At 48.6% G+C, this 25,122-nt stretch overlaps 2 protein-coding genes across 2 annotated transcripts in view; one reads left to right on the top strand and one right to left on the bottom strand.

Moving 5' to 3' along the window:
- Positions 1-25,122, bottom strand: part of LOC135900526 (uncharacterized) — a 1,275,659-nt gene that overhangs the window by 532,982 nt on the left and 717,555 nt on the right. The window lies entirely within an intron of this gene.
- LOC135908169 (neprilysin-1-like) lies at positions 1,072-23,838 on the top strand. The gene is made up of 2 exons (XM_065439917.1): positions 1,072-3,107; positions 23,396-23,838. The coding sequence occupies exons 1-2, from the start codon at positions 1,111-1,113 to the stop codon at positions 23,724-23,726; spliced, it is 2,328 nt and encodes a 775-aa protein (XP_065295989.1). The 5' UTR covers positions 1,072-1,110; the 3' UTR covers positions 23,727-23,838.

Raw genomic sequence — 25,122 nt, 5'->3', positions numbered from 1 at the left:
TTAAAGTTACACAAAGTGAGAATGGTAGTGATCCAGTATCGCTAAAGAAGGACACAGCGCCACAAAAATAATGTGACTATAGCATAGTGTCAGACTTTAAATGATAGTATTATCAGAGTATTTCACAACATTACAATCTTGCAAGGTGGAGCTTCGAGTGACCTCCTTCTTTCTTTATAGTGTCATCGGCAAGATCAGTAGGAAAGGAGTTTGAAGGTGTGTAATAGACAGAAGTGGAGTGATTGTGATGTCATATATCGTGACTGATTGGTTGACTGTGGAAAGGGTGTAGTGTACCACATTTCCCTGTCCTACGGGACGTGATACATTGCAGAAACTGGGGGGTATTTAAATAACCGATTAATCGAATACAGACGTTCTTTGAAATGGCAACCGTCGTCTAATCTGTGCATACATTGCAAAATATGTAAGTACAAACCGTTAATAAAAGAAACCAAGGTGCGTTCAAGATACAAACATAAGATAGCGAACGAGATTGCTGAGGCAGTCCTTAATGATAAGCCCAGAAATATGTGCGCGGCGAGGCCAACGGTGAGTCTGCATGAGCTAGAAATTGATTATTTAAAGACTAATCATTCCCATTCTCATTTTGTGCAACTTTAATCTACGTCTCTCTACACAAATCATTTCAGTGAAATTTATACTGCGAATTCTCCATTAATAAGGTCTTTTCTTTGCCCCGTTAATACCTCTTTTCTAATTTCGTTTCAATTTTTTTATGGCTGCTCTTAGCACACTATTCTTTCTTTTAATGCGAAAGCATCAAATGATCCATTAAGCTGTTACATGTGCTTATGACAGGGTATATATTTTGCATGTTGTTCAAAATAATCCATTTTTGCTAGTCTGCGCTCGTACGTGTTTTCTATTTCGACCCTGTTCGTTTGCGCCATTCTTCCTTGAGTATGGATTACCAACAAGCCCAATGGTCAATACTTCTCGAAAGTTCTTGCGCCCTTTCTTTCTTACTTTTTTTCATTCTTCCTTCCTTTCTTCTTTTTTTTTTCTTTGGTACTGCACGGCGATTTTGCGTCGACGTCCCGAGGCAGCGAGCACTGGTCACGAGCAAAGAAGAAGAAGAGCGAGAGGATGCTGTCCGCCTCGGAGGAGTCGCTGTTCCGCTCCATCGAGAAGCGGGCCAAAGACCCACCGGGCCACGTGTACCGCTACCACCCGGTCGACCTGGTCATCCTGCTCGCATTCGTCATCTCCGTGCTGCTTGTCTTCGTCGGCTTCTATTACTTCGAGATACGCTTCCCGCTAGGCGGCATCTTCTGGCACGGCGCCACCGAGGAAGCCGGCAACGCCACCGACAGTGCCAACGAGACCACCACCACGGAGCCCCCGACCAACGCCACCGAGGAGACCACGGCAGCCCCGGCAAAGATGCTGCGCCAGCTGGGTGACCGGATGTCGCCTCGCGTGGAGCGTAGCGTCGAGCGACCGGTCTGCGACGACCGCAGCTGCAAGGCTCTGGCGCGGTATGTGCGCGAGTCGCTCAAGCCGTCGGCCGACCCGTGCGGCAACTTCTACGAGTTCGTGTGCGGCCAGTGGTCGCTGCGAGACTCGCTGCGCCCGGGTGAGGCAATCGTCACCGAAGACACTCTCCGGGCAAAGGCCATCGAAGAACTGCTGGTGGCGAAGCTGAAAGAACGAACCGCGCGCCTCCGCACGGACGGCACTGGAGATGACGACTCCGTGCTCGAGGAGCTCCAAGACGAGTCGCAACGGTGGATGCTCAAGGCATTCGCAAACTGCCGTTCCGGCGTAAAGACTTCCCGAAAAGCCTTCCGCAACATCTTAGAACACCAGGGCCTGGGAGGATTTCCGTTTCATCGAGACCCATCAAAGACTGCCGAAATAGCTGGCCGCGTGGCCAGAGCATCTGCAGTGTCGCCATTCGTGAGGGTGTCTCTCGACCAGGACATCAGAGAGGGTCGGCACGTCGTGAGGCTGTCGCCATCCGAGCAGCTGTTGTTTAAGGACTTTTGGACTGTGAGCAACAGCCACGAGAAGTGGTACAGCTCTGCTGTTGCCAAGGCAGCCTCGGGCGTGCCACTACCGACGCTGTTCAACGTCGAGAAAAAGCTCAGTGAGCTCGCTGCAGGCTCAACCGGTGAGCCTCTGCTACTGAAATTGTCAGATTTGAACAGCTTCCACAAGTGGAACTGGAAGGAGTTTCTGAGGGCTCTCTTTGATGGAGTGGCCAATGTGACCCGGACAACGTACGTCCGCATGGAAACCGAGACGTTCGCGAAAGGCCTGGCGTCTCTACTGCGGGCTTTTCGAACAAAGGACATCGCTAACTTCCTTGGATACAAAGTCTACCTCAAGCACGCACCTTTGCTAGAGAAGATGCGCCAGCTAGCCACCATCTCTACTGCGACGCATCCAGGTTGGAATGAGTCACTCACCAGGGAGGTGACATGCCTGCGCATGCTTACAAACATCGAACCTTTCATACTCATGTTCCTGCACTGGGACGTCTTCAAAGCCTCTATGGAGCCGTCAGTCGTCGAAAACATAGTGCAGAACGCCAAGAACACCATCCTCAACTTTATCGAAGGTCTGTCGTGGCTCCAGCCTGCGTTCAAGAGCGCCTACGAGGACAGGCTCCAGAACACGACGTGCAAGTACCTGGTGCCCTTCTGGCTTACCAACGAGGACAAGAGGCTGCGCTACGCGCGCACTGTGGCGGACCACGTTCACTACTCGGGCATCAACACCTTCGAACCGGTCATCCAGGCGGTGGAGAGGAACCGGCTCAAGGCCATCGACGACTCCGGCTTCGATGTCTCGTGGGAGAGCCGGCCCACGGAGACGGATCCCGTGTGGGCGAGCGAGGACACGCTCGAGTTCCCCATGGGCCTGTTCAGTCGCGCCTACGAGGGCGACGCGTTTTGGCTCTATCATCTGCCGCGCGCCGGCGTAAAGGTGGTGGCTGCACTGCTGGCAGCGCTCATTGAAACAGCCAAGGTGTCCGACCGGGCCGTGTACAGGCGGCTGCTACGCGCCAAGGAGTGCCTCGACGACCACTACATGCGCATGCCCGAGAGGCAGACTCCCGAGCAGCTATCGTCGACGAGGTGAGCGACGCCTCGCGCCAGCCTTCTGGTCCGTAGTCTGAAGCAGTAGAAGCCCACCTAATGCCTAGAGCTCAACTTGGCGCATGTAAAGGGTCTTCGCCGGTAAACTAACAGCAGCTTTAGCAAAAAAAGCGATGAACAGGCGGCTAACGCACGTTGGCGGACACAATCTTCACAAAACAATTACAGTAATCGAAGGCATAATCTGCAAAAAACTGTTTGTTGTCAAGATTACCGCATAAAGTTATATTTGTAACGATAAGAAATCAAGGCTCTAAAATGTGTAAAAAATTGTGTCCGCCAACGCGCTTATACCACATATGCAAGCAGATTTTGCGCATCTAGCATATTGTTTTAAAAATAATTACTGTTGACTTAACTTTTAAGATCATCAATAATGATGAACGCCATGACTACATCGAGTAGGTGCGATGCATTTGCAAAGCAGGCGTTGGGGCAATGACGACGCAGTTATCGTCGCTGAAAATGGTAGAAACACGCAAGTGACCTCGTCGGAGGCGCCTCAATGTTTACGCGTCATGCCAAGAATATGTTTGATGTATATCGAATGGGCCTATGGCTTTAATGAAGGAGAAAGTTGAAATACTGATCGCAACTGCACGCGAGAGTATGAATAACAAAGTAACTGCACAAAGAACCGAATGGTTTTATGAGCGAGAAAAAAGGGATCCGAGGGACTCGATTTTCTATTATGATTTAGCACTGCTTTGTATTTTGCATACGCGTTTTCATGCTTTGCTACCAAAGTTGATCATTTTGTCATACGTCGGCCTCATGCACTGATCACAGCAACATTGATCGCTAATGACCCATTTCAATAGCAACGTGAGGAGGTGACCTCTCGCTCCCTTTCTCTTTTGTATTTCCTGTGGAGACTCCAAAATTTCGCAACGAATCGCAACACTTAGCAGGCGCTTCACTACGCCGCAAAGGCTGCTGGTAAGAGCCTCAATAACCGCTTATACCACACTGCCTCGCAAGCACGTCCTATGTTTCCTGTCGAATAGGTCGCGTAGCCAATGTCACAGATATGAAGCTTCACTTGAGAAACACTTAATAAGTGTAGACCGCTAAAGTGTTCTTTCTAAATCCTACTTTCGTTAGTTTAGCGGCAAGAAGTTGACGCGGGAGAAAGGGAAATGAGAAATGGAAAACACGCACACACACACATCTGTCTGTCTGTGCTCTCGCGCCGACCCAGGGACACAAGTCGTCTACCAGCTTGGGCCACTTGGTGTGTCCTCGCGGTGGTGATGCCATCGTGGATGTTGAGTCGTCGTTATTCCAGCTTCATAAATCGCTTCTCGTCATGTCGTTGTCCTGAACCATCACGGTGTTTCGAACATCGCGATTTTAACTTCATCCCCCGACTCTTGTTATGCTGTCGTCATCGTGCGATGTTACCTCCGTCATACAGCCTTCGCCGTTCCATGGACGTCAATCCTTCGTAACCATTGTGTTGTAATTATGATGTCATTCAATCGTGATTACGCTGCGTAGTGAGCCATCGTCGTTATCGTGTCGTCTTCAGACAACCGCCATGATATATCCGCTGCCATACCGTCTTCATCACGCCATCTTGGTCGTGCAATCGTCGTCATCTTTCGACTCTCCCCATGTCGTGGTCGCCACGGCATCGTCGTCATAGAGACTTCGTGATACAGTCGTCGTTACGCCGTGGTCGTCATGCACTCGTCGTCATTCCATTCTCTTCCTACCGTTGTCATGCCTTCGTAGTCATTGCGTCATCATGCAGCCGCAGTCCTGCATTGTTGTTATACAGCCATCGAGATGCCGTCGTGGTCGTCCCGTGTTCGTTATTCTAGCTTCGACATCTGACTCGCGTCATATACTGGTCGTCGCGTTGTTGCGAAGTGACGCAGCCGTTCGATATCTGACGCATCAGCTCACCAGGGAGACAAAGATGAAGGGGGATGAGCTCTGGCAAGGCAAGTCCAAATCCGCAGATACGACGACGAGAGGTAGCATTCCAACAGCTAGGTTTATTCACTGGCTATTTACCTTAAATTTACACTTGACAAAATTATCTACAAACAGAACGATGTCATACGCGTCGTCGTCGGCCTGCCTGACCGGCCTGGTCTCCCGTGGTAAAGTTGCGCCGTCCGCTGCTGTCTCCTTGCTCTCCTCAAAACTGCCCAAACTATTCCTTAAATACGTTTCTGTATCATCAGGGACCCGCGGACCGGCGGGAGGCGCTGGCTTCGCCGTCAATGGGTTATTTCGTTACTCCGACCAATCAGGCAGGCCGACAGCATCCGATAAGCGCCGGAGTTTAAGGGGCCGAAAAATGGTCCCGTCAACACTCCATATACAAGAGCACTTTTACCTTAACTAATCAGCTTTTGACGCCCCAGATGGCCGAGCGTGGGAACGGCGCGACACGTGCATGTAGTGACGTCAGGTGCGGTGGCGGCGGTGGCCGGGCGGTAGCACATGACCGCGGTGCCGTCTCCGTTATTTCTGTACAAAGGCTTCCCCCGCGTCGATGACTCGCGGAAAGAAAGCAAACGGGCCCTCGGTATATTCTTTTCGTGACAGCACCATCGTTGTTACGCCATTGTGCTGTTGTCATTGCGCAGTCGTTTTACCATAGTCATCCCTTCAGTCGCGTCACCTTATTGCCGTCATTCCGTCGTTGTCGTGCAGTCTTCTTCGGCACATTGACGTCATTTCTTATTCGTCATTGTATCGTAATTGTGCTGCCATCATTCAAACGCGAATATGTATTGCTGCTGTCATGTCATCGTCTTCATTAAGTCGTCGTCAGGCAGTCGCTACCTAGCATCAGTTGTCATTTCGTTGTCGCCGTGCCATCCTCATTCCAGCTTTGTCATCCGGTCGTCGTCATACCGTTGTCGTCACATCACTGCCTTCATGTACTCGTCGTCATCTAATTGTCCTCACGTCGTCGTCGTCATGCTATCGAGAGCACATCAGCCTCATTATCAACGAATGGTCATCTTAATGCCATCACGCCGTTGTTGTCACACGGGCTTTGTCATTCCAATGACGACATTCCTTCTTCTTAATTCTATAATTGGCAGTGGGTCGGTGTCATGCCGTCGTCAGCATGCCGCCATGCTCATGGGCTACCTTGAAAATTGAGTGCCATGGCAACATTGGGCGATGCCGGGTTATGTCACCTGTAGCCACATTAACAGAAGGCACACGATGAGAACTAGAGATAGTAAACAAACTTGACCTCTGAAATATGGCGTGTCGCTATACTGCTCGAATGCTAATCGCATTGCCATCAACACTCTTCATCGTGAGATGACTTCTGCCATAACAATTTTACCAAAGTTACCTATGCTTGTTACATTGCTCGGCCACATCTCATCGATGCCTTTTTCCACTAATACGCTTATTTTCCACTACAATAAACTTATTTCGCCACTGAGCAGTTAAAGGGAAGCTGAAACACTTTTCGAAAAAAATGAGTTCTCTGCGGCATTGTACAGTTTTGAGTCCCCTGAACACGAATATCTCGTTCAAAAAGGGCGGAAACAAACACAAGCGGCTGTTTTTTCATGAAAACGCGCACCAGCGCCTCAGGGTATCGCGCGAACGCCGCTGTGGCCCGTGATTGGTCGGCGGCGCTGTGACGTCAGTGGCGGCAGTCGCCGGTCGGCGCCGCCGTTTGAGAGCGTAGCCAGGCGTAGCATGCTGTTCTGTTCTGGCTGCATAGCTGAGTTGTAAGCATTATGGAACGTTCTCGCTGTCTCGGACAGCTTGTATTTTCGCCGTACATGTTCGAACCGACAGCCGATACGGAAAACGATGGCGGCAACGGCGGCAACGATGATGTTGAGTGTGCCGAGAGCGATGTGTACACCTTCTCGCGCGCTGGAAATCTTAGCTGTTACGTATGCTTTTTTTTTTCATGTAGCTGCACGTTCCAATGACGGGAGAAAAAATGCGCTAAAGTGTTACTGGGAACTTGCTGCTGGAAGAATGCCGAAGCACTAACTTCTCATTAGATTGTAAACACGGGTACAATTCCGCGATGTCAAGCACCTTGCCGCTGCTTGCCTGAAGTCCCGTGGTTTTCTGAGCGTTGATACACGATCGCGAACAATAGTGCCGCGTTTCAAAGCGCGCACATGCAGTGCTGCGAGGTACAGTCATGGAAGTTGCTTGTCATACACATCCAGATCGAGATGGTCAGGGTGATTATATGTGCAATATTCAGAATATGGTTCGACGACTTTGCGATTGTGGCTCGATCAAGAATCGGTATACGCGCTCCATGCTAGTGTTGACATAAAGATATTAGGCAGTTTTAGCACCGCCGTGTGGTAAACATGATAACTGCAACCGTACGTCGAATGTCACTATGCAAGCCCATACTCCAATTTATACCTTAGGTGCAACGCTGTGGAAGCTACGCACGAAGTCCGGTTACCAAAATTTATTACTGCGCGCGTTTCCGTCTATGGTTCGCAGCGTGCCAGCGGCATCTGCTCGTGCGAGCATGCACGTGAAGCTGCCGCGACGGGCTGCAATTAAAGAATGCCGACAAGAAAATTGATTTAAAAGAACGTGTTAGCAGCCGTATAAGTACACGGATTGTTTCTATGGGTAAATTCTTTTTTTTTTCATTCAGAACTGAGCTTATATATGAAAAGTTTTCTCAAAAATTGGGTCAAGAAACACCGAACTTTTTCCAAGTGCGAACGCAGCCACTGCAAGAAGTATCTCAAGCCTCCACAGCGTTGCACCTGATGTATGAAACGGAGTATAGCAACGCTAGCAACAACGCGTTTCCGCATTTGTCGTAAGGCTATCCGGCTATCGCGGAAATGGTCCGAGCACAGCACAGTTGATTTCGTCGGCATGAACTTATCTCTCCTCACCGCACTGCGCTGCAAGCTTCTTGTGCTTCGGGAACCTGTGAAACACCACATCGTCTCGCTCGCGTGTGTTCGCGCAGCCGATTGCTGCACAGAACGAGGGCATGTTGGGCGCCCTTGGCTGTAGGCACTCACGCAGCACAGAAGGAAAGAACAGTTTACGAAAATCGCAAAACAAACGTCAGCGGCGGCGGCGGCAAATCTCTCGTAGCGTCGTTCAGTAAAGCGCAGGACGGAAAGAGGCATGCCAGCGCATGCCAGCACGCCGGTCCGGCAGCTCAATCCCCGCCAGTGACGTCACTCTCGCCGGTTCTCTCCTCTGGTAACCTCCTCACCCGGCGCTCCGGGAAGCGATGGGGGCGTGTCCGCGGGGGTGATTTAGAAAGCGATTTCCGCCCCTTATATTAACAAAACGAAGAAAAAATTTCGGAACCGTAAATTATTAGGTCTGTTCTTCCCAATCCCAGCAATTCATGGAAATTGAAAACCGCTTCAGCTTCCCTTTAAGGCTCCCATCAGTGTAAAACCCTTGCACTTCTCAAAAATTTCTTTACGATCCTGGATTTTTGAACATCTTGACATTCCATTACAACGTGCTCGTCATTTCCGGACTTTTTCGCCTCACCGTGTTTACGTATTTACTCCGGTATACTTCAATGCCAAAGCTTTATATGCCCTATTACACGAAAATGCAGCGTTTTTGTCGAAGGCGTGTCTGAAAGATGGTAATAAAATTGACCGGCGGCGCGGAGAGTAAAAACACATTGGAAGATGGTCGGATTCACGTCAAATTAGTGAGCCAGGTTTCTGTAAACAATGTAAATTGGTGGCTTCGTAAAGAAAACTAGGTAAATGTAGGTCCTGATGTGAATCAAACCCGGGCCTCCGGGGTGCGAGACGAGCGCGCTTCCTCGACGCAAGGGCGGCGCCGTGGTTGAGGTGGCGTTGAGCCTGGTGCGCGCGCCATTGCACACGTCACGTCGCTGCCTGCGGCGCGTCACTTGCTCGTGGGATCCGTGTCTACTGCGATGCACCCAGAAGCGCCGACCTCCGCGGCAGCTGTGAAGCGCGGTCGCTCGCGGAAGCACGCCGGAGAGGACGAAGAAAGGGAGCACGAAGGAAGACGACGTAATCACGACATGCTTACCATTAGCCATAAAATAAAGATTCCCGGTTCTGCAGCAGAATGGTCGGATTGTTTGAAGCCAGTGGCCGACGTATACGCAAACGCAGACACCGATTCAGCGGAAAAAAACTTTAATGCATGTCGAACACATCAAGCGAAAACATTTCAGCTAAGCGATTGTAATGCTTTCGCATTCCCACACGTAGGCAGTCTTAAGTGTCTCTGATGAATTTTTTGTCGTTCTCAGGCAGACAGCTCGGGCTTCAAAAAGTAAGCTACTACCTCTAGTGTTTTCGTGCATATGTTCCCTTTATATTTCTTGTTTGCCGTCTTCATAAATCTCGGGGCACATTTTTGTTTCCGTGCTATACATCCAATTTACCCGTGTTTGTTTTTGTGCCTTTCTCTTTGATGACTCCGGGTTGTCTACTTGTACCTCAAATTACGCTACACGTTTGTGCCACACTTTTTCACCTCCTCGCATGCTATGTGTCCATGCTTACTAAATCGAGATGTTTGTACACTTTAGCCTGCCATTTCCTTTCATCTATCTGCCCGAATCCTTCCTCTAAACTGCTCAAGTTCTGCCTCATACGCGCGCATTCTGCGCCAATTGCCGCAAAAATAATCCGACACTGGACGGACCAGTGCGGCCCCAGAAACATCAATCAATATGTTCACTCCGCTAGCACTCGGGCAAATCCTCATATAGTTTAGATCGTGTACTACCCTCGCCTGACAAGCGTCTGTCGACCGGGCATGGTTCAGCGAGCACGAGCATCTTTGCGCCCCAACCTCATTAAAGCGTTGCCTGGAATCAAACCGGCCACTCGGCAGCAAAACGCCGCACCCACGAAGCCACCGCTGTGGCTGCGGGCTCTGTTATCATTAAATACACGCCGGCCTCAATGTACAGGTGCACACCCGGTGAGGTGACATTCACGGCGAGTGACCTTGGACTCTATCGAGGAGATCCTCATCCATAGAGAAAGAAGCCGCCGTCGCAATACGTCCATCATATGCGTACGCGCTGGTTGTGCGTAGTTTGCGCGCTTGCACAGATTCCCTAAGACATTTCTTTGACGTATTTAAATATAAACTCCTTTTTGTTCAGCGTTTATGTCGTAGCGCAAGCTGCATGTGCACACTTATTAAATCGCACAGCTCTTATCCCCTTCAGTCACGGTGTCCGCATTTGCAAACGCAACCTACTTTTTTCCATTTCTGTGCAGTGGTAACAAACAATAGAGCACAAAGACTAAGCTTAGGGTAAATTTAACATTTCTCCAACCCAAGTTAGTGCCATTTCACGTCTGAGTGTTATGTATCATTACAGAGTACCGCTTTGGTGAAGGCACTACCGTGTTTTACGTGACGTTTTTACGCGAACCTCGAAATATTTGTTCTTTATTTTTCGAGACGCTTGCCGCCAATAAATAACTTGTGCATGTAATTGAATGAAACGTAGCATGACTGATCTTACAAAATTGAAATATTTAGTTACTTTCTAATTATGATGCCCCATAATAATATGCACGAAGAGTCATTCTGCAACCTTGATTTGTTATCAGTTGAGTCTCAAGCATGCTGGCATAATGTTATCTGTGTTTCACACATGTACCGACAGTTCATCATAATTCGTGACTGAAGGGGTTATTAACCGGACGTGTTATTGCAAGCAAGCAGCTGGTGCGCCGTCGCGGAGTCGCGACTAGAGCTGTGCGCCGTGTCGGCTACGACCGGCGGCGGCGTGGAAACCAAAACCACAAATTTAAAAGTCTCGCTACATCCCTCTTTGCTAAACTTGTTGAGATTCTGGCCTTTTCATACTGAAGGCTGGGAGGACCCAATGCAGACGTGTTGAAAGTGAGATAAATAATAATAAAAAAAAACGTTTTGTCAGTCTTTTGCCCCTCAGCCGACATATTAAAACAATATCGGTACATACCTAAAAGCGTCTATGTTGAGTGTGTTTGTATATTCCTTTCTCCACGAATATGCAGAGCCTTGCTGTTGCGTCGTAGTAGCAATTGTTTTCTCCTTGGCTATGTCTCGGTTTATAGGAGACATTTTTCCGTTGAGCAAAGAGTCAGTGAATTCGTCTAGAATTGCTAAGCCGGCATGAACGCACGTGGCACTCACTACATACGTTAACCTTGCTTCCGCTTGTTCTGGATGAGATTGTCTTTATACCATATGCTTTACGTAAAAAAGAAAAACAGAAAAAAAAGACAGACCCCTCCTAGACCAAAGTTTGCTTGGTTCAGCCCTAAAGCTCTCAACCAATCGGCAGGTGATATGACGCACATTCGCGACTGGACAATAACTTAACTCACTTGTTCTGAACAATAATCACCCTTTGCTTATGTAACTTTCTTATGACGTCCTTTTTCCCAGAAGAAAAAAGAATCGAAATGCCTTCTTTTTCTGTAGTAGGTGAAAATTTTTCGCAAATATGTTATGATGCCGTAGAAAAGAAATTTGCTCAATTTGTTAACTCATGATTACCAGGTTGAAAGAAACAAACCTGCATTAGTATAAAGGTTGGCATTGCTCGTATGAACAATTGTTTTAAAAAAAGATAACTTTTTTAACATGCACGTCGAAACTGTTTCACAGTTCGATGCAGCTATCGGTATCAATTGGATTCAATTTTTATATGAATGCTACAAAAGAAAAGCCCCATACAGCATATATGTAAAAATATTTTTTTTTATATATAGAAATGTAGAAAAGCTTCTTCGAATTAAACGGCTGGAATAATGCGAAAACTTCCAAACACCAACGGGGCAAGAAATTTCTGTCTTGCTACACGTTGCATCTCTCGCGTTGATGGCGCTATCAGACATATCGCCGATTCTACCCGCAACTACAGTGTCCAAGGCCATCAGGCCGTGATTCCGACGTTCAGAGGCCGCTGCTTCTCCTCGTTGCCTCATTTTGCGCTTTTGAAGGAGAAATTTCGGAATCCCACCTTACGCTCACTTGTGACGACAAGGATGCGCAGACGCATGGAGAGCAGCGTTACTTTTGTTTCTGTCGTTCCTCTGCTTGATATGATTCTATCCTTGAGGCAGGCAAAAGAATTAAACAACACAACGCAATATCTCAAACGAAGCTGGGCTGTCTTAAAAAAAAGTACGTGTCTCTTCCTATTTCAATGGCGTGCATGCCGATCTCGCCGACAGGAAGCATCGGTGGCGGCGAGCCGATGGCTCGACGCACACCCCTATTAATGATGACCAAAGAATACGCAAGGTTGAGTTTGGCTCGCGCAAGCGGGTCGACGACGAGATCAGCAACCCACGCATCAAGGCGTACAGGCGCATAAACAACACGGGTGCGTGGCGTCAGGGACGCCGACAACTGCGACGGTGGTAACATGAACGTCAGCAATGGCTAACACCACGCGCAGCGCGCCCGAACACCTCGAGATCTGGCAGTGGAATTGTCGCTCTTTCAACAAGAAGGCAAGTTCACTCCAACTCTTCATCCAAAATCACCTATACCCCCCCGACGTCATCTGCCTTCAGAAGGTCGGGAACCAGCCGATCAGGCTACGGGGTTACTACGTAATTAAACACGCGGGATCACCGAAAGTCGCGGTTTTAGTTCACAAAACGGTGACAGCCGTGGGACAACATTATCAACATCATGACGTTAATCACGTGCTAGTGGAAGTCCTCCCGCAGAAGAGGGGTAGAAGTAGCACTTTCATCCTGAATTTGTACCGCCCGCCGAAGGCTCAGAAAGACGACTTCCGCAACATCATTTACGACAGTGCGAGAGCCGCTGGCTGCAACCAGCTGGTAGTTGTGGGAGACATGAACGCTAGACACATGACTTGGGGCTACCAACAAGACACGCAAAAGGGAAGGTCGCTCCTCTATGCGGTTGACCAAATGGGCCTCGAATTGATAACCAACCTCCTCCAACCAACCCGAGTAGGCAACAGTGTAAGTCGAGACACGTTTCCGGACCTGTCATTTGCCAAAAGCATAAGGGAATACTTATGGGCGCACCTGGGCGAAACATTGGGCAGCGATCACTATATCCTCAGCATCTCGGTATCCACGCCGAAACTCAAGAGAACAATTCGCGAAATTAGGCTTTCGGACTGGGAGGCATTTAGGCAGTACCCCCCGCCCGAAAACGGTATAACAGACATAGCGGAATGGATGCAGCACCTCCGGGACGCCCACATCCAAACCACTAAAACCATCCAGCGCACGGTCGAGACGCCCGAAGTCGACCGCCGGCTCTTACACCTGTGGGAAGCCCGTGAGAGCCTCCTCAAACGGTGGAACAACAGCGGTTAAACCGGAAGCTACGTCTTCGAATCGAGAAAATAACAGACGAAGCCAGAAATTACGCAAACGAGCTGACGCAGCAAAATTGGGTACAGTTCTGCACCTCGCTCAAGGGTACCCTGAGTACGGCGCAGACGTGGGCCATCCTAAGCTGCCTGATCGAGCCCGACAAGGCGAAATCGACAACCAGTCGGACGCTTCTAGAAATCACTCACAAGTTCCCCGGAAACGACCAGGATTTGATCGACACCTTAAAAACCAGATACCTGGGTAGCGACCCCATACAACCCTGCCTCCTAAAATATGTAGGAGAACCAAGACCAGAACTGGACGCTCCCATCACGGAGGAAGAGGTGTATGCCGAGGCACGAGCCTCACAGCGCAACACAGCTCCCGGAGTTGATAAAATCACGAATGCCATGATTAGAAACCTGAGCCCGATGCACATCCAGGACTTGACCGAATACCTAAACGAGGAATTCTGGAGCAAGGGCCGCGTACCAAACGAGTGGAAACACGCGAAAATCGTGACCATTCCCAAACCCGGCAAGAAGCCCGCGATCGACGCCCTGCGTCCCATCTCGCTGACTTCGTGCCTCGGCAAGCTGTACGAGAGGGTCATCGAAACCCGCCTCCAACATTACGTAGAGGACGGTGACCTCTTCCCGCACACCATGCTTGGCTTCAGGCCGGGACTTTCTGCTCAAGATGCGTTCCTAATCCTAAGGGAAGAAGTTCTCAAGGGCATCCCGAAGGGAGGAGAACACCTCCTGCTCGCACTCGACCTAAAAGGGGCCTTCGATAACATCTCCCACGAGGCCATTCTCAAGGGACTGAATGACATCAGCTGCGGGGAGCGCATCTTTAATTACGTTAAATCGTTCCTGACGGGCCGGACGGCAACCATCGGAATAGGCAAGACTCGATCGACCAAGTGGGACACTCACTTGGCTGTTTGTCGGGCACAAGTTGGCCCAACGTAAACAAATAAAATGTCTTTATGCTCAACTGTGTGTTACAATATATACAGCGCTAAAGATGTTTAGACGAAATCTCTGCGCAAGACAGACAGTGGGGCACAAGGGAAGAAGACGGATGGCATCGCGCCGCATGTTCGATGCCTCCACGTCTCCCCTCTGCAACATTAGTCGTGGAGCTGAAGCAAATACTCGGAAACTGTGGCTGCACCTCAGTTGTCTCTGATTGATAATGTCGTCCCCTGAAGCAAAAGCCGAACGAAGGACGCCGCTGCGGTGGCATTACTAAAGGATCTGTTGGATATCTGTATGACTCTCCGTTATATGTTTGTTTCAGTTGATAAAACCACCGAGGTTAAGTTTAATCAAAAATAACTTTCATTACTTGCACGGACATAACAGTCGTATGTAACCAAACATATTATTATGACCTTCTGCGACATCTGATCACCCGAATATGCTGGCAATCAATCGTAATCCATGAAAGAGTTTCTTAACGCACAAATGTGAGCGTATAGTTGTGAAGACAGTGCTTTAATTTATGAGGGAAAATATCTGGGATGGAGTTCACTAAGCTGCGCTCTTCTTACGCATTCTCTTAGCGAAAAAGTTGTTACGCTAAGATAAGAGTGTCACTGAAGTGGCAGCGCAGTTAACTTACGACATCGTATGAGAGCGAGGAGGAAGCAAAGCTCGTATGGGGAACCAGCGCTGGCCAGGAGGCGCTACGACATTTTTCATGCGTTACTAAAATATGCTGAAACCGTCCGATAGGGAGGCTACGAAGATGGCACGACATATTTAGCGATAAGAAACGTGCGCCTGTATCAATGTTTGTCTAGCCCGATGCGGCCAGCCAAGTTCTGTCCATGGCCATGCGCGCTGCGTAGAGCGCATGCGCTGCTACGTCCTAGCACGTCGGTTCCCTGCCGTTTGAGGAGCCGTGAAAAGTGTGACTCAAGACAATCGGTGAATTTGCTGACACGAAATCACTGCGTGTGCTACTGGAAACTGTGTCTACCGCTCGCTAGGCTGTGTGTTACGGCGCTGCTGTCGGCACGCGAAGCTTCAGCGCTGGTTGCCCATTGAACGACAAGGAATGAAAGAAGCGCGGTGTCCCCATATCGTGATTTCACATCATGGGCCTGTCGTTGAGGCTATAAACTCTTACGACAAACCACTGCGCACCTTACATCGCCAACTTGTGTTTCCGGGCGTCTGCTGCATTCCCGACAGGCGCGACCGTGCTCGCGCGTCCACCGTACCGCCAAAGCAATGGTCGTGCCCCTAATACAAACTGCAATAAACGCGTTTCTTCTGATGCTAGTGCAGCAAAAGGAAACAAAAGGGAAAACGGCCAATAAATAGTACACAACGAGGACATATAGGTGCCCGCCGCGTCCTAAAAGGCTTTGGTATCGACAGTAGGTAAACAACATCCCATGTTTCTACATCAAAAAAAAAAAAAACTATGCGAATTCCATTTCTTTTTTGTCCCGAAGATCACAGGAAGCCAAATTCAGACCCCTTGTGCTCTCTTCAAGACCCAATGCATTGCCTTTGCTGTGGGGCGCTGAAGATGGCCAGTGTAATTTTGTTATCACGCCTGGTAATTATAGGCATCGATCACTAGTTTCTTTTAGCTAAACAAGTGGTGACGAACGCAACCAATTTTATTTTCGGCTCTGCTGCCTCAAATTTTAAATGTGTCAAAGTTGAAATAGTCTGAGACACGGCTTGCCCTGTTACCTGTCACCAGAAATTTGGTTTAACTAGCAGGAAAAAATACGAACGCCATAATGGCTATCATGCACCAACTAATCGAGGTATAAACCCGAGAAGTGCTTCAACAAAACGCGTTTTGTTTCGCACCTACAGAAGCAATGGATACTGATTGTTCTTTAAGGAGGAGGAGGTAAAAAATTTAGCGCGGAAACAGTGCATGGAAAACGATGCACGATTGTCTATCTCGTGTGGCACTGCAAAGTCAATGTAAACGGTGCATAAGCACCAATAAACGGCGACTATTTTTACTGCTCTTGACGATTATTCAGAAAGCATTTCGGAGTAGCTATTGGTGTGCGAGCATGGCGGTAGCATCGCCCGAAAAGTTGTCGAGGTGGCCGCATTCCGACAAAGGCGAAGTGCTCAAAAGTGCAGACTGAAATTTCGGAGCACAGTCACAAGTCATACGTTGGTGACGTCGAGGCTTGGAGCGAGATGCCTCGAACTACGGTGGTTCATCATAGTCCAAGTGGCAGCTATAGTTATTAGCAGCCCTACTAATAAGTCAGTGTCACGAAAACAACAAGAGCACTTCCATGAATTTACCAGCTTCATGAGAACACATATTCAAGAGCACCAGAACAGTGCACACCAATGCGCGCAAAGCACAAGGCCATTCTAAATTCAATATGCTTTCAGATCCAACAGGCCCAAGTCGTCGATACTGTTCCACCGACGCATTTTATTACTCCGTAGCCGTCAATGAAAATATAGTACGAGGCCAAGGTGTAGGTAGGGGTATCAAAGTGGTAATAAACGCCATTCTGTAATCACTGAAATGCGGCATCGCAGTACGAAGTGAAACTCGGGCCAAAATTAACACAGCGTGATGATAACGGAAGGGTTTTGCATGTTAAAAAACATGCGAAGCCGAAGCTATCACTGAAGGAGAGTAGAAATGCTGACGACTTGGCGATACATGCGCTGTAGCAGAATATATACATGGCATTTCCGCATAAATGAGACAATCCTTGAGTTGTCTGCCGAACGCTAAAACCACCACAGCTTTGGTGTGAAGTTCATTTAGGCTTTCAGTACCAGCGACACAATGTGCACGTACAACCTTAAATACGCACAAATGTCGCAGCTTCATCCAAACGCACGAAACCAAGTGATCGAACTGTACACTACCCGTACAGAACACGCCGAGACAGCAAAATTATAGCGACACAAATGCTTCCATTTTGCTGACGCAGTGCGTTTTGGTGGCTGTGATCAGTGCCCCGCACGCTTCACATAGTGAGAGTACGCCTGAAAGTGTTTGCAGCTCCGTAAGTCCAGGTCAACATTGCCGTCGTTAACGCTGCCACGTTGACTGAAATACTGCGCAGCAGGCACGGAGCACCGTAAGACGATCGCCATATGGAATAAAATTCTTGCGACGTATTCACGAATGCCTATGAAGGCTTTCTTAGGTGAGAGGAAGAAAAGATGTAGTGAACATCACACGGTGCAGCTAAAAGACTGGAGTGACGTCATATTACTAAGGACTGATCTGGGTGTGGGTTTTAGAATCAGCATTTTCAGCCAATCATAAGGCGATGGTGGCTGTCGTGTGCTCTCACTTTTGTCGTCCTCTCTTCCTGTGGACTGCCGCAGGTTTTGCGCTTTCAAAACAAAAATGTAGTAATGCCTTTAGCAGTGCTATATGTGCACAACAAAAGCAAATGTGCGAATGATTCCGTGAACTGTGCTAATACTTAGCGAAAAGAACGTGCCTCCGATGGTACCCGTCACTGTCATTATTTATATACGCGAATGAACAAGAAAAACGGGACCCGAAAGACCCGTGCCGCCATCGTATGATGGTCATAGGCAAGGAAGGATAGCTGAGCGTACGTAAATTTTTGTTGGTCTAATTCAAGCGTAGAAATTATGAGGAAAACGGAAGCGAACGAAAATACAATTTACCCACTGTGTAAGCCGACGAAGAGCGCGCGTGCGTGCGTACTTTCGCTCAATCCGCTTAACGTCTGAAGGCTCACTATATTCGTAGGACACGCCTGTGTACGCTTAAACAACCGTACATGCGCATTTCCGGCGCGTCGCCAAATAAACAAGGTTTATAAATAGGTGGATATTATATGTCTCTGACAAACGCGTGTAAGTGCGCCGATATGTAGTGATACCCTATTGAGTGTATTTTCTTTTTTTTACACCGAACGGCACGTTTGGACCAATGAATGGCTGGCGTGATGTCCAATTCAATGTATTGGATTGCAAGCCACTTTCCTACGTAACCCTGCTGACCTATTACACGTTGCTTCTTGGCGACATTAATCTTTGTAGCGCAATGGGATCGAGTGGCCTAAACCAATCCGACAGGTTCTGTCCACTAGAAAATTGTTATCCACACAGAGAAGTGCTTTCACGCTTTCCTTTAGTACGATTGAGTGCAAGAGAACTCATGCGACGATGATTCGTCCCTTTCACGAGCTGTATTTTATTTCACAGCAAAACACTTATTCTACAGTCCACGTGATTTTTATATGACTGGTAGTACGAAATTTTATTCGCCACTGAATTTTTTCATATGTCATCGCAGTGACGTCCCATTTCGTATCATTTCCGTGCCTCCTATGGGTACCTTCCCTTGCTCAATAAGGTGAAGCTTGGGCGGAACCATGGGCACAGACACTACAGTGACGAATTAGCGCTGAATTGAAACAATCAGCAAGTTAATAGAAACTGGGCTAACAACACGCATATCGGTAGCAAGCTGTCCACCAGCTACAACGTTTGACAATTACCGACACCTAGGTGCTTTGTCGTTATTTCATCTCACAGAGAAAAGCGTAGTGTCCCCCCTCCCCCCCCCCCACCCCTCAAATGCGTCTGAAAAAATAATCATCCGCAGCCCTATCAGCGTGGGCAAGCTTTAACTCGTATAAAACATTGCAGGCGGGCCCAAAATAGGTATATGGGAAACTTGATGGCTGTCGTCGGCGGCCACTCCACTTCTACTTGCTGCTACCCAATAGAGTGTCATGAACGTATGAAACAGCCGGCTATTGTGCGCATACAGAAATACAACCTATCAGACATTCGCCAGAAGCACGCATCACAGCAATAACTTTACTGCCTTTCACGGCAGTGACCACTCGATACCATTATACGCTGTTAAGAACGGCCCAGCTGAGGTGCAAGTTTTACCAGCCAGTTGCGACAGCGGCGTCAACTTTCTAGGAACGCCATCGTTACGTTCTAGCCTCGTCACTGTTGTGACTGAATGCGTTCGGCAGGCCAACTATTGTTACCGAACCCACCAACGTCGACCTGTTCTGCTATGAGCGGGGGAGTTATCGCGGCAACTTCTAGGAAGGCGCCTTCCCACGCGCCGTCCAAGACGCAAGACAATGGGCACCGGCCGCGCTGCGGGGGTCAGCTCTGGGAATAAAAGGCACCTTTTCTGACACAAGCCCCGAGCCCCGAGTTCTACGAAGTCCGTCTGACGTCGGCTCTGGACCGTGAACCTCGCGCAAGGAAGTCTCTCTGTGTGTGTGTGTGTGTGTGTATGTGTGTGCGTGTGTGCAAACCGTCTCGCATAGAGCCGGCTTGTTTACGATGCCTGGACGAACGTTTCCGTCACCTTGGGATCGAGGGGGGACCGAGTGTTTATAAGCCGCTGGTGTGTGGCTGCTCAGTGCACTTTATCAAGCAGTCATGTTAAACTGATGTACTTTCTCTCGCAGTCATGCTAGACTGATACTGTACTGTACTGTAAATAAACCCATATTTCTCGTTCTCGATGAGAAGCAGTCCTTGCCTTCATCAACGTCCTCAGCGTGGATAAGTTGGACGACGGCATGGGCCAGCTACCTTCTAATTCATGTCCGACTCCAATCTTGACAACGGTTTACGAGTGATGGGATTGAGCCCCCAATCTTAACAACGCTAAAACTGCTCAGACATTTGGGCGGACAAGTCAGAGCGCGGCACAAAATCTATATGCACGCGCCATCCTCGGCTGTCAGTTGTGGCCTTTGGCCAATCGGCCAGCAGGCTCCTACGCTTACCCATGTTAGCTCGAGCGGCGCAGGTAGACATACTTAGGTTCATAAGACTGCTGGCCACCTTTCGTAGAAATTTCTTCTTAAGTCGCCAGTCACGACGGCTTGTTTGGTTTTTCGAATCGACTTACGCTTACTATTGGCGCAAGTACTGAATTTCGCACCGGCACTACCATTACATACATGCCTTTTTTTAGACTACTGCATTCGCCTTTGCAGCATTGCAAGCTTGCTGACCTTGCGAACAGTTTTCGCTTGTGAATACGTGTTTTTTCGCAAGACATTTGTCACGCCAAAATTTCTTCGTAAGTTTTTTAGTGAATTCCGCCTCTGGTTCTTGTCCGCTGGGATAGAAATTTGTTCACAAAGGCGAAAATGACGGTTTCAGCTTCAGATAAGGGCACAGTGGGCACTTAAAATTATAAATAAGTAGCGTAATTTCGACATCATGTCTGTTGTGAAATCCTCCCTCTTATTCGGTGCCTCTTCTGACGCTCATACAACCGAAATGTTTGCTACGCTGAATTGTGTTGTTTCTGGAACATTTGTACGAATTCATTGCGCACGTTAAAAGACGCTAGGTGGTCGAAATTCATCCGTAGTTGCCCATTACGGCATGCGTCATAATCAGATCGAGAATATGGCAAGTAAAACTACAGAATTTCAATTTTTAGTTCAATGTCATGATGAAGTGACAATACGATATGAAATAAATAAAAATTTTCATAAGTAGTGCAATCTTTTTAGCGAACCGTTAGAAAGTTCATTAACATTACAAAGCGAGAGCGAATGCATTTATCGCGCTATAACCACGGATTAAATACTTAGACTGGAGCACTGCATGCCTTCTGATCCAAGCCGTTTATATCGGGGAAATGCTTACTTGCAAGCTTTTTCTGGAAACAAATTAAAAAAAAATACCTAATCGAGAACACTAATTGATTAAGCGCCATTATCAACTCAGAAGTTACAGTCACTAATTGTTGCCAGCTATTACTTTAATGTTAATATTTACACGTTGTAGAAGCGTTGAATAACAAGGCAGTGTACAAAAAAATCACCGCCCCTTCCAGTCCGTGAAGATGGTCGAACAGCGAAGGTGTGTTAACTACACCAAGTCTTGCACCAGGCATGTGAGACTTCGCAAGCAGTTGATATTGTAGATGTTTTCTGTCACCATTCTTTAATCTCATTTTCACATTTGCGTGCTTGCGTGGTGAGCATGCTTTAGGAGCGCTTTTTTCGGTTCTCCTAGTGCGTGTGTGTGTGTGTGTGTGTGTGTGTGTGTGTGCGTGTGTGCGTGTGTGCGTGTGTGTGTGTGCGTGTGCGTGTGCGTGTGCGTGTGCGTGTGTGTGTGTGCGTGCGTGTGCGTGTGTGTGTGTGTGTGTGTGTGTTTTGCGTGTTTCACTGCGAACTCGCCCTGACGCTCGCTGTAGGCAGCTTCTTCCTCAGGAGTACGCGTCACTCGCGGCCTTCCCACAGCTGTAGCTGGGATTGAATGTGCGGAGACATTAATCCAAAAGCACCGTATATCGGCGCTGCAACCGTTTTTACGGTTGGTTGGATTGGTTTGACTATCGACGTGGCTGCCGCAAGAAGCGCCCTATCGAGCCCTTCTTTTCCTCAGCCGCTAGGTCACCTGGGCCGCTATCTTGTACACGTTCGAAAAGCCGACATTTGATTTCGCCTCACGCGATTGGACTAGATTGGCTTAGGCCGCGATATCGGTGCAGCCTGGACAATCGCGCGAGGTGAAATCGAACGTCGGCTTTTCGAACGTGTACAAGATACCGGTCCTGGATACTTTTTAGCGTAGTCCGACAACGACGGCAAATGGTCCGCGTAAACAACTGCGTTGTAAAACTGTGAATCACGAGTCTAACACTGGCCGGACTCGAGCTGCATTTAAAGCACAATGGTAGTGGCGGGCACAGTGTTCGGTCATCGAAATCTGATCTCCTGGGTCAAGTTCGTCGCCTACTTATAGATGATACATCATGCATTCCAGCATGATCATTGCTGCTCACATACCCTCCAGTATGTACACCACTGTTCCCATTGAGCGCGCAATCTGGGCCAGTATTTTGGGACAATCACGCTCGGCGATACTATCATTTTCGCGTGAAGTATATATAGTACGCAGTGCGTTGGATGATACGAGCAGTTTTGCTCAACCTACCAATCAGGTCAACCAGTTTTCGTCAGGCAGCTAATCAGCGAGCACTGGAAGTGTCATCTCCGAAAGCGATCGCACGAGATAGCGCCTCTTAATTAGACAAAATTATTTCGCTACCCGCTACAGCGCTGCGTTCGAGGTCGCGAGATTGATTGTGGTCGCGGCGATGGCATTCCGATTGGAGCGGTATGCAAAAACGTGAACTGCGCATGGGGTGGACGTTAAGGAAATCCAAATGGTCGAAATTAATCCAGAGTCCCAAACTACGGCATGCCTCATATCAAATCGGGGGTGTTGTATCCTTCTTTATTGTTTCACTTTCGTTTCTTTCAGTGTACATATTGTCATCGTCATTTAATATGTTTTGCTATATAAGTGGCTTTACTGTGACGAATAAAAGGAAATGCACATACTGCGCTTGCGTGGTCCAGTGTCATGCTTTGGTCTCAGTCAGACACCACAGTGGGTTTGCTACGTAAACCACCAGCATTTCATTAATTTACGCGGGAATCTTTGCGGCTGTACAATCGGCAACATTCCTGAAGTTTTGATAGATGTAGGCGCGTCTTGGCACCGAATGATAACGTTGTAAGTGTGCTTGGCCGGTGAAAAACCTTTGCAACAGTGTTTAGCACATGCAAAGTGGTCACAAGAAAAATATAAACAATCTGCGCACGTCAGTGCCCCCTTTTTAAAAGGCTTTGACCTGATGCTGCAAACAGAAAATTAAAGGGGAAAAATGTGCACGTAGCAACTTTGCATGACTGAGCTGCATGATTTGGTGCGGGTGGCGTATATACGAAGCAAGAAAAGAGACGCGTTCATTGTTTATAGTAGGCTACCGATGCACCAAATCCAATGTGGGGTAGAAGCTGTCCGGTTGAGTGCCGTCATCGATGGGCAATCATAAATAAATGCGTCATCAAGAATAAGAGGTGCCGCTGTTTAGGTGTGTGCTCGCTTAAATGTGCAGTTTGGCGCGTGACCCGTCGCAAATGTTGCGCAGGGCGCTGCGGAACGAGGCGCTGGAGAACATGGCGCTACCGCTGGCCCTGTCCCTCTACCGGTCGTACGTGGATCCTCAGAAAGGCGTGGCGCTCGAAGGGCTGCGAGCCTACAGCCCGGATCAGCTGTTCTTCATCAACTACGCCCTGGGCCGCTGCGAGGCGGTCGACTCGCGCTACGCCTGGCAGCGGCTGCGCTACGGCACGTCGCCGCCGGCCGCGTATCGGGTGAACGGGCCGCTCCGCAATTTCGCCGGCTTCGCCCAGGCGTTCGGTTGTCCGCTCGGCTCGTACATGAACCCGAAGAGAAAGTGCGACGTCTGGAAGGGCTAGTGCTTGACGTAACGCTCGTCCTAGGTGGCTGTGCCGTGGTACCGCGGCTTGTTGACTCGCCGTGGGCTGCTTTTTTTTATGTCATGTGCAAACATGAGTTCCTTCCTGTTGAGGTTCCTCGCTGTGGTTATTTCGAAGCTTCTGAAGTTTCATGAAGAATAAGGTGTTAGAACAACTAGGAAAGTTATATTCTGCCACTTAACCTGCCAATTAGTTTTAAAGTTAGAGAACTGCAAACGTTGGCGTCGGTATCGTTGGATCGACTATAATATCTGGAAACGCTATGGTATCCCGGCGTCCGCTTCCGCACTGTCCACCGTGATTGCGTTGCTGTGAACGCCCAGGCAGCCTACTTAGATCCGAATTCGACCTCGCTATTTGTAATTCTTCGTGACAGCAATGACACATGGTAAAACTAAGCCGTCGCTTAATTTAATCTCACGCTGAGGTTGAAGTATTGGTGATGAGTTGACGTTATTATTGAGATCAGCTTTCCGTTTTGAAGAAATTATGCATAAGGAGATTATACCAAACCTCGAAAGTGTCATCACTTCTAATTTAGGGGCGGCGTGACCGCATTCTGCTGTGATCCTGTGCTGGCGATGTGGAGTGCTCTGAAACCGCGATCTTTTCCTGCATTACTAACTTATTTTTGCGCTCGAACGCAGCACGGACGGGCAGTGAACTAAAGCTTCGGTCTCCTCATGAGAATGTAACAGTTCGACAGAGTGGCAGTACGCATTCATCATCATCATCATCATAATCATCATCATCAGCCTGGTTACGCCCACTGCAGGGCAAAGGTCTCTCCCATACTTCTCCAACAACCCCGGTCATGTAGTAATTGCGGCCATGCCGTCCCTGCAAACTTCTTAATCTCATCCGCCCACCTAACTTTCTGCCGCCCCCTGCTACGTTTCCCTTCCCTTGGGATCCAGTCCGTAACCCTTAATGACCATCGGTTATCTTCCCTCCTCATTACATGTCCTGCCCATGCCCATTTCTTTTTCTTAATTTCAACTCAGATGTCATTAACTCGCGTTTGTTCCCTCACCCAATCTGCTCTTTTCTTATCCCTTAACGTTACACCTATCATTCTTCTTTCCATAGCTCGTTGTGTCGTCCTCAATTTGAGTAGAACCCTTTTCGTAAGCCTCCAGACTTCTGCCCCGTAGGTGAGTACTGGTAATACACAGCTATTACATACTTTTCTCTTGAGGGATAATGGCGACCTGCTGTTCATGATTTGGGAATGCCTGCCAAACGCACCCCAGCCCATTCTTATTCTTCTGATTATTTCCATCTCATGATCCGGATGCGCCGTCACTACCTGCCCTAAGTAGATGTATTCCCTTACGACTTCCAGTGCCTCGCTGCCTATTGCAAATTGCTGTTC

This window comes from Dermacentor albipictus, chromosome 3 (assembly GCF_038994185.2).
Source record: "Dermacentor albipictus isolate Rhodes 1998 colony chromosome 3, USDA_Dalb.pri_finalv2, whole genome shotgun sequence".
Classification (NCBI taxonomy): Eukaryota; Metazoa; Arthropoda; class Arachnida; order Ixodida; family Ixodidae; genus Dermacentor; species Dermacentor albipictus.
Note: the sequence above shows the minus strand (reverse complement) of the source record. Positions and strands in the feature narration are given on the sequence as shown.

Coding starts and splice junctions, on each gene's coding strand:
- LOC135908169 (XM_065439917.1), top strand. CDS start 1,111: ATGCTGTCCGCCTCGGAGGAGTCGCTGTTCCGCTCCATCGAGAAGCGG. Junction 3,108..23,395: donor GAGCAGCTATCGTCGACGAG/GTGAGCGACGCC, acceptor AATGTTGCGCAG/GGCGCTGCGGAACGAGGCGC.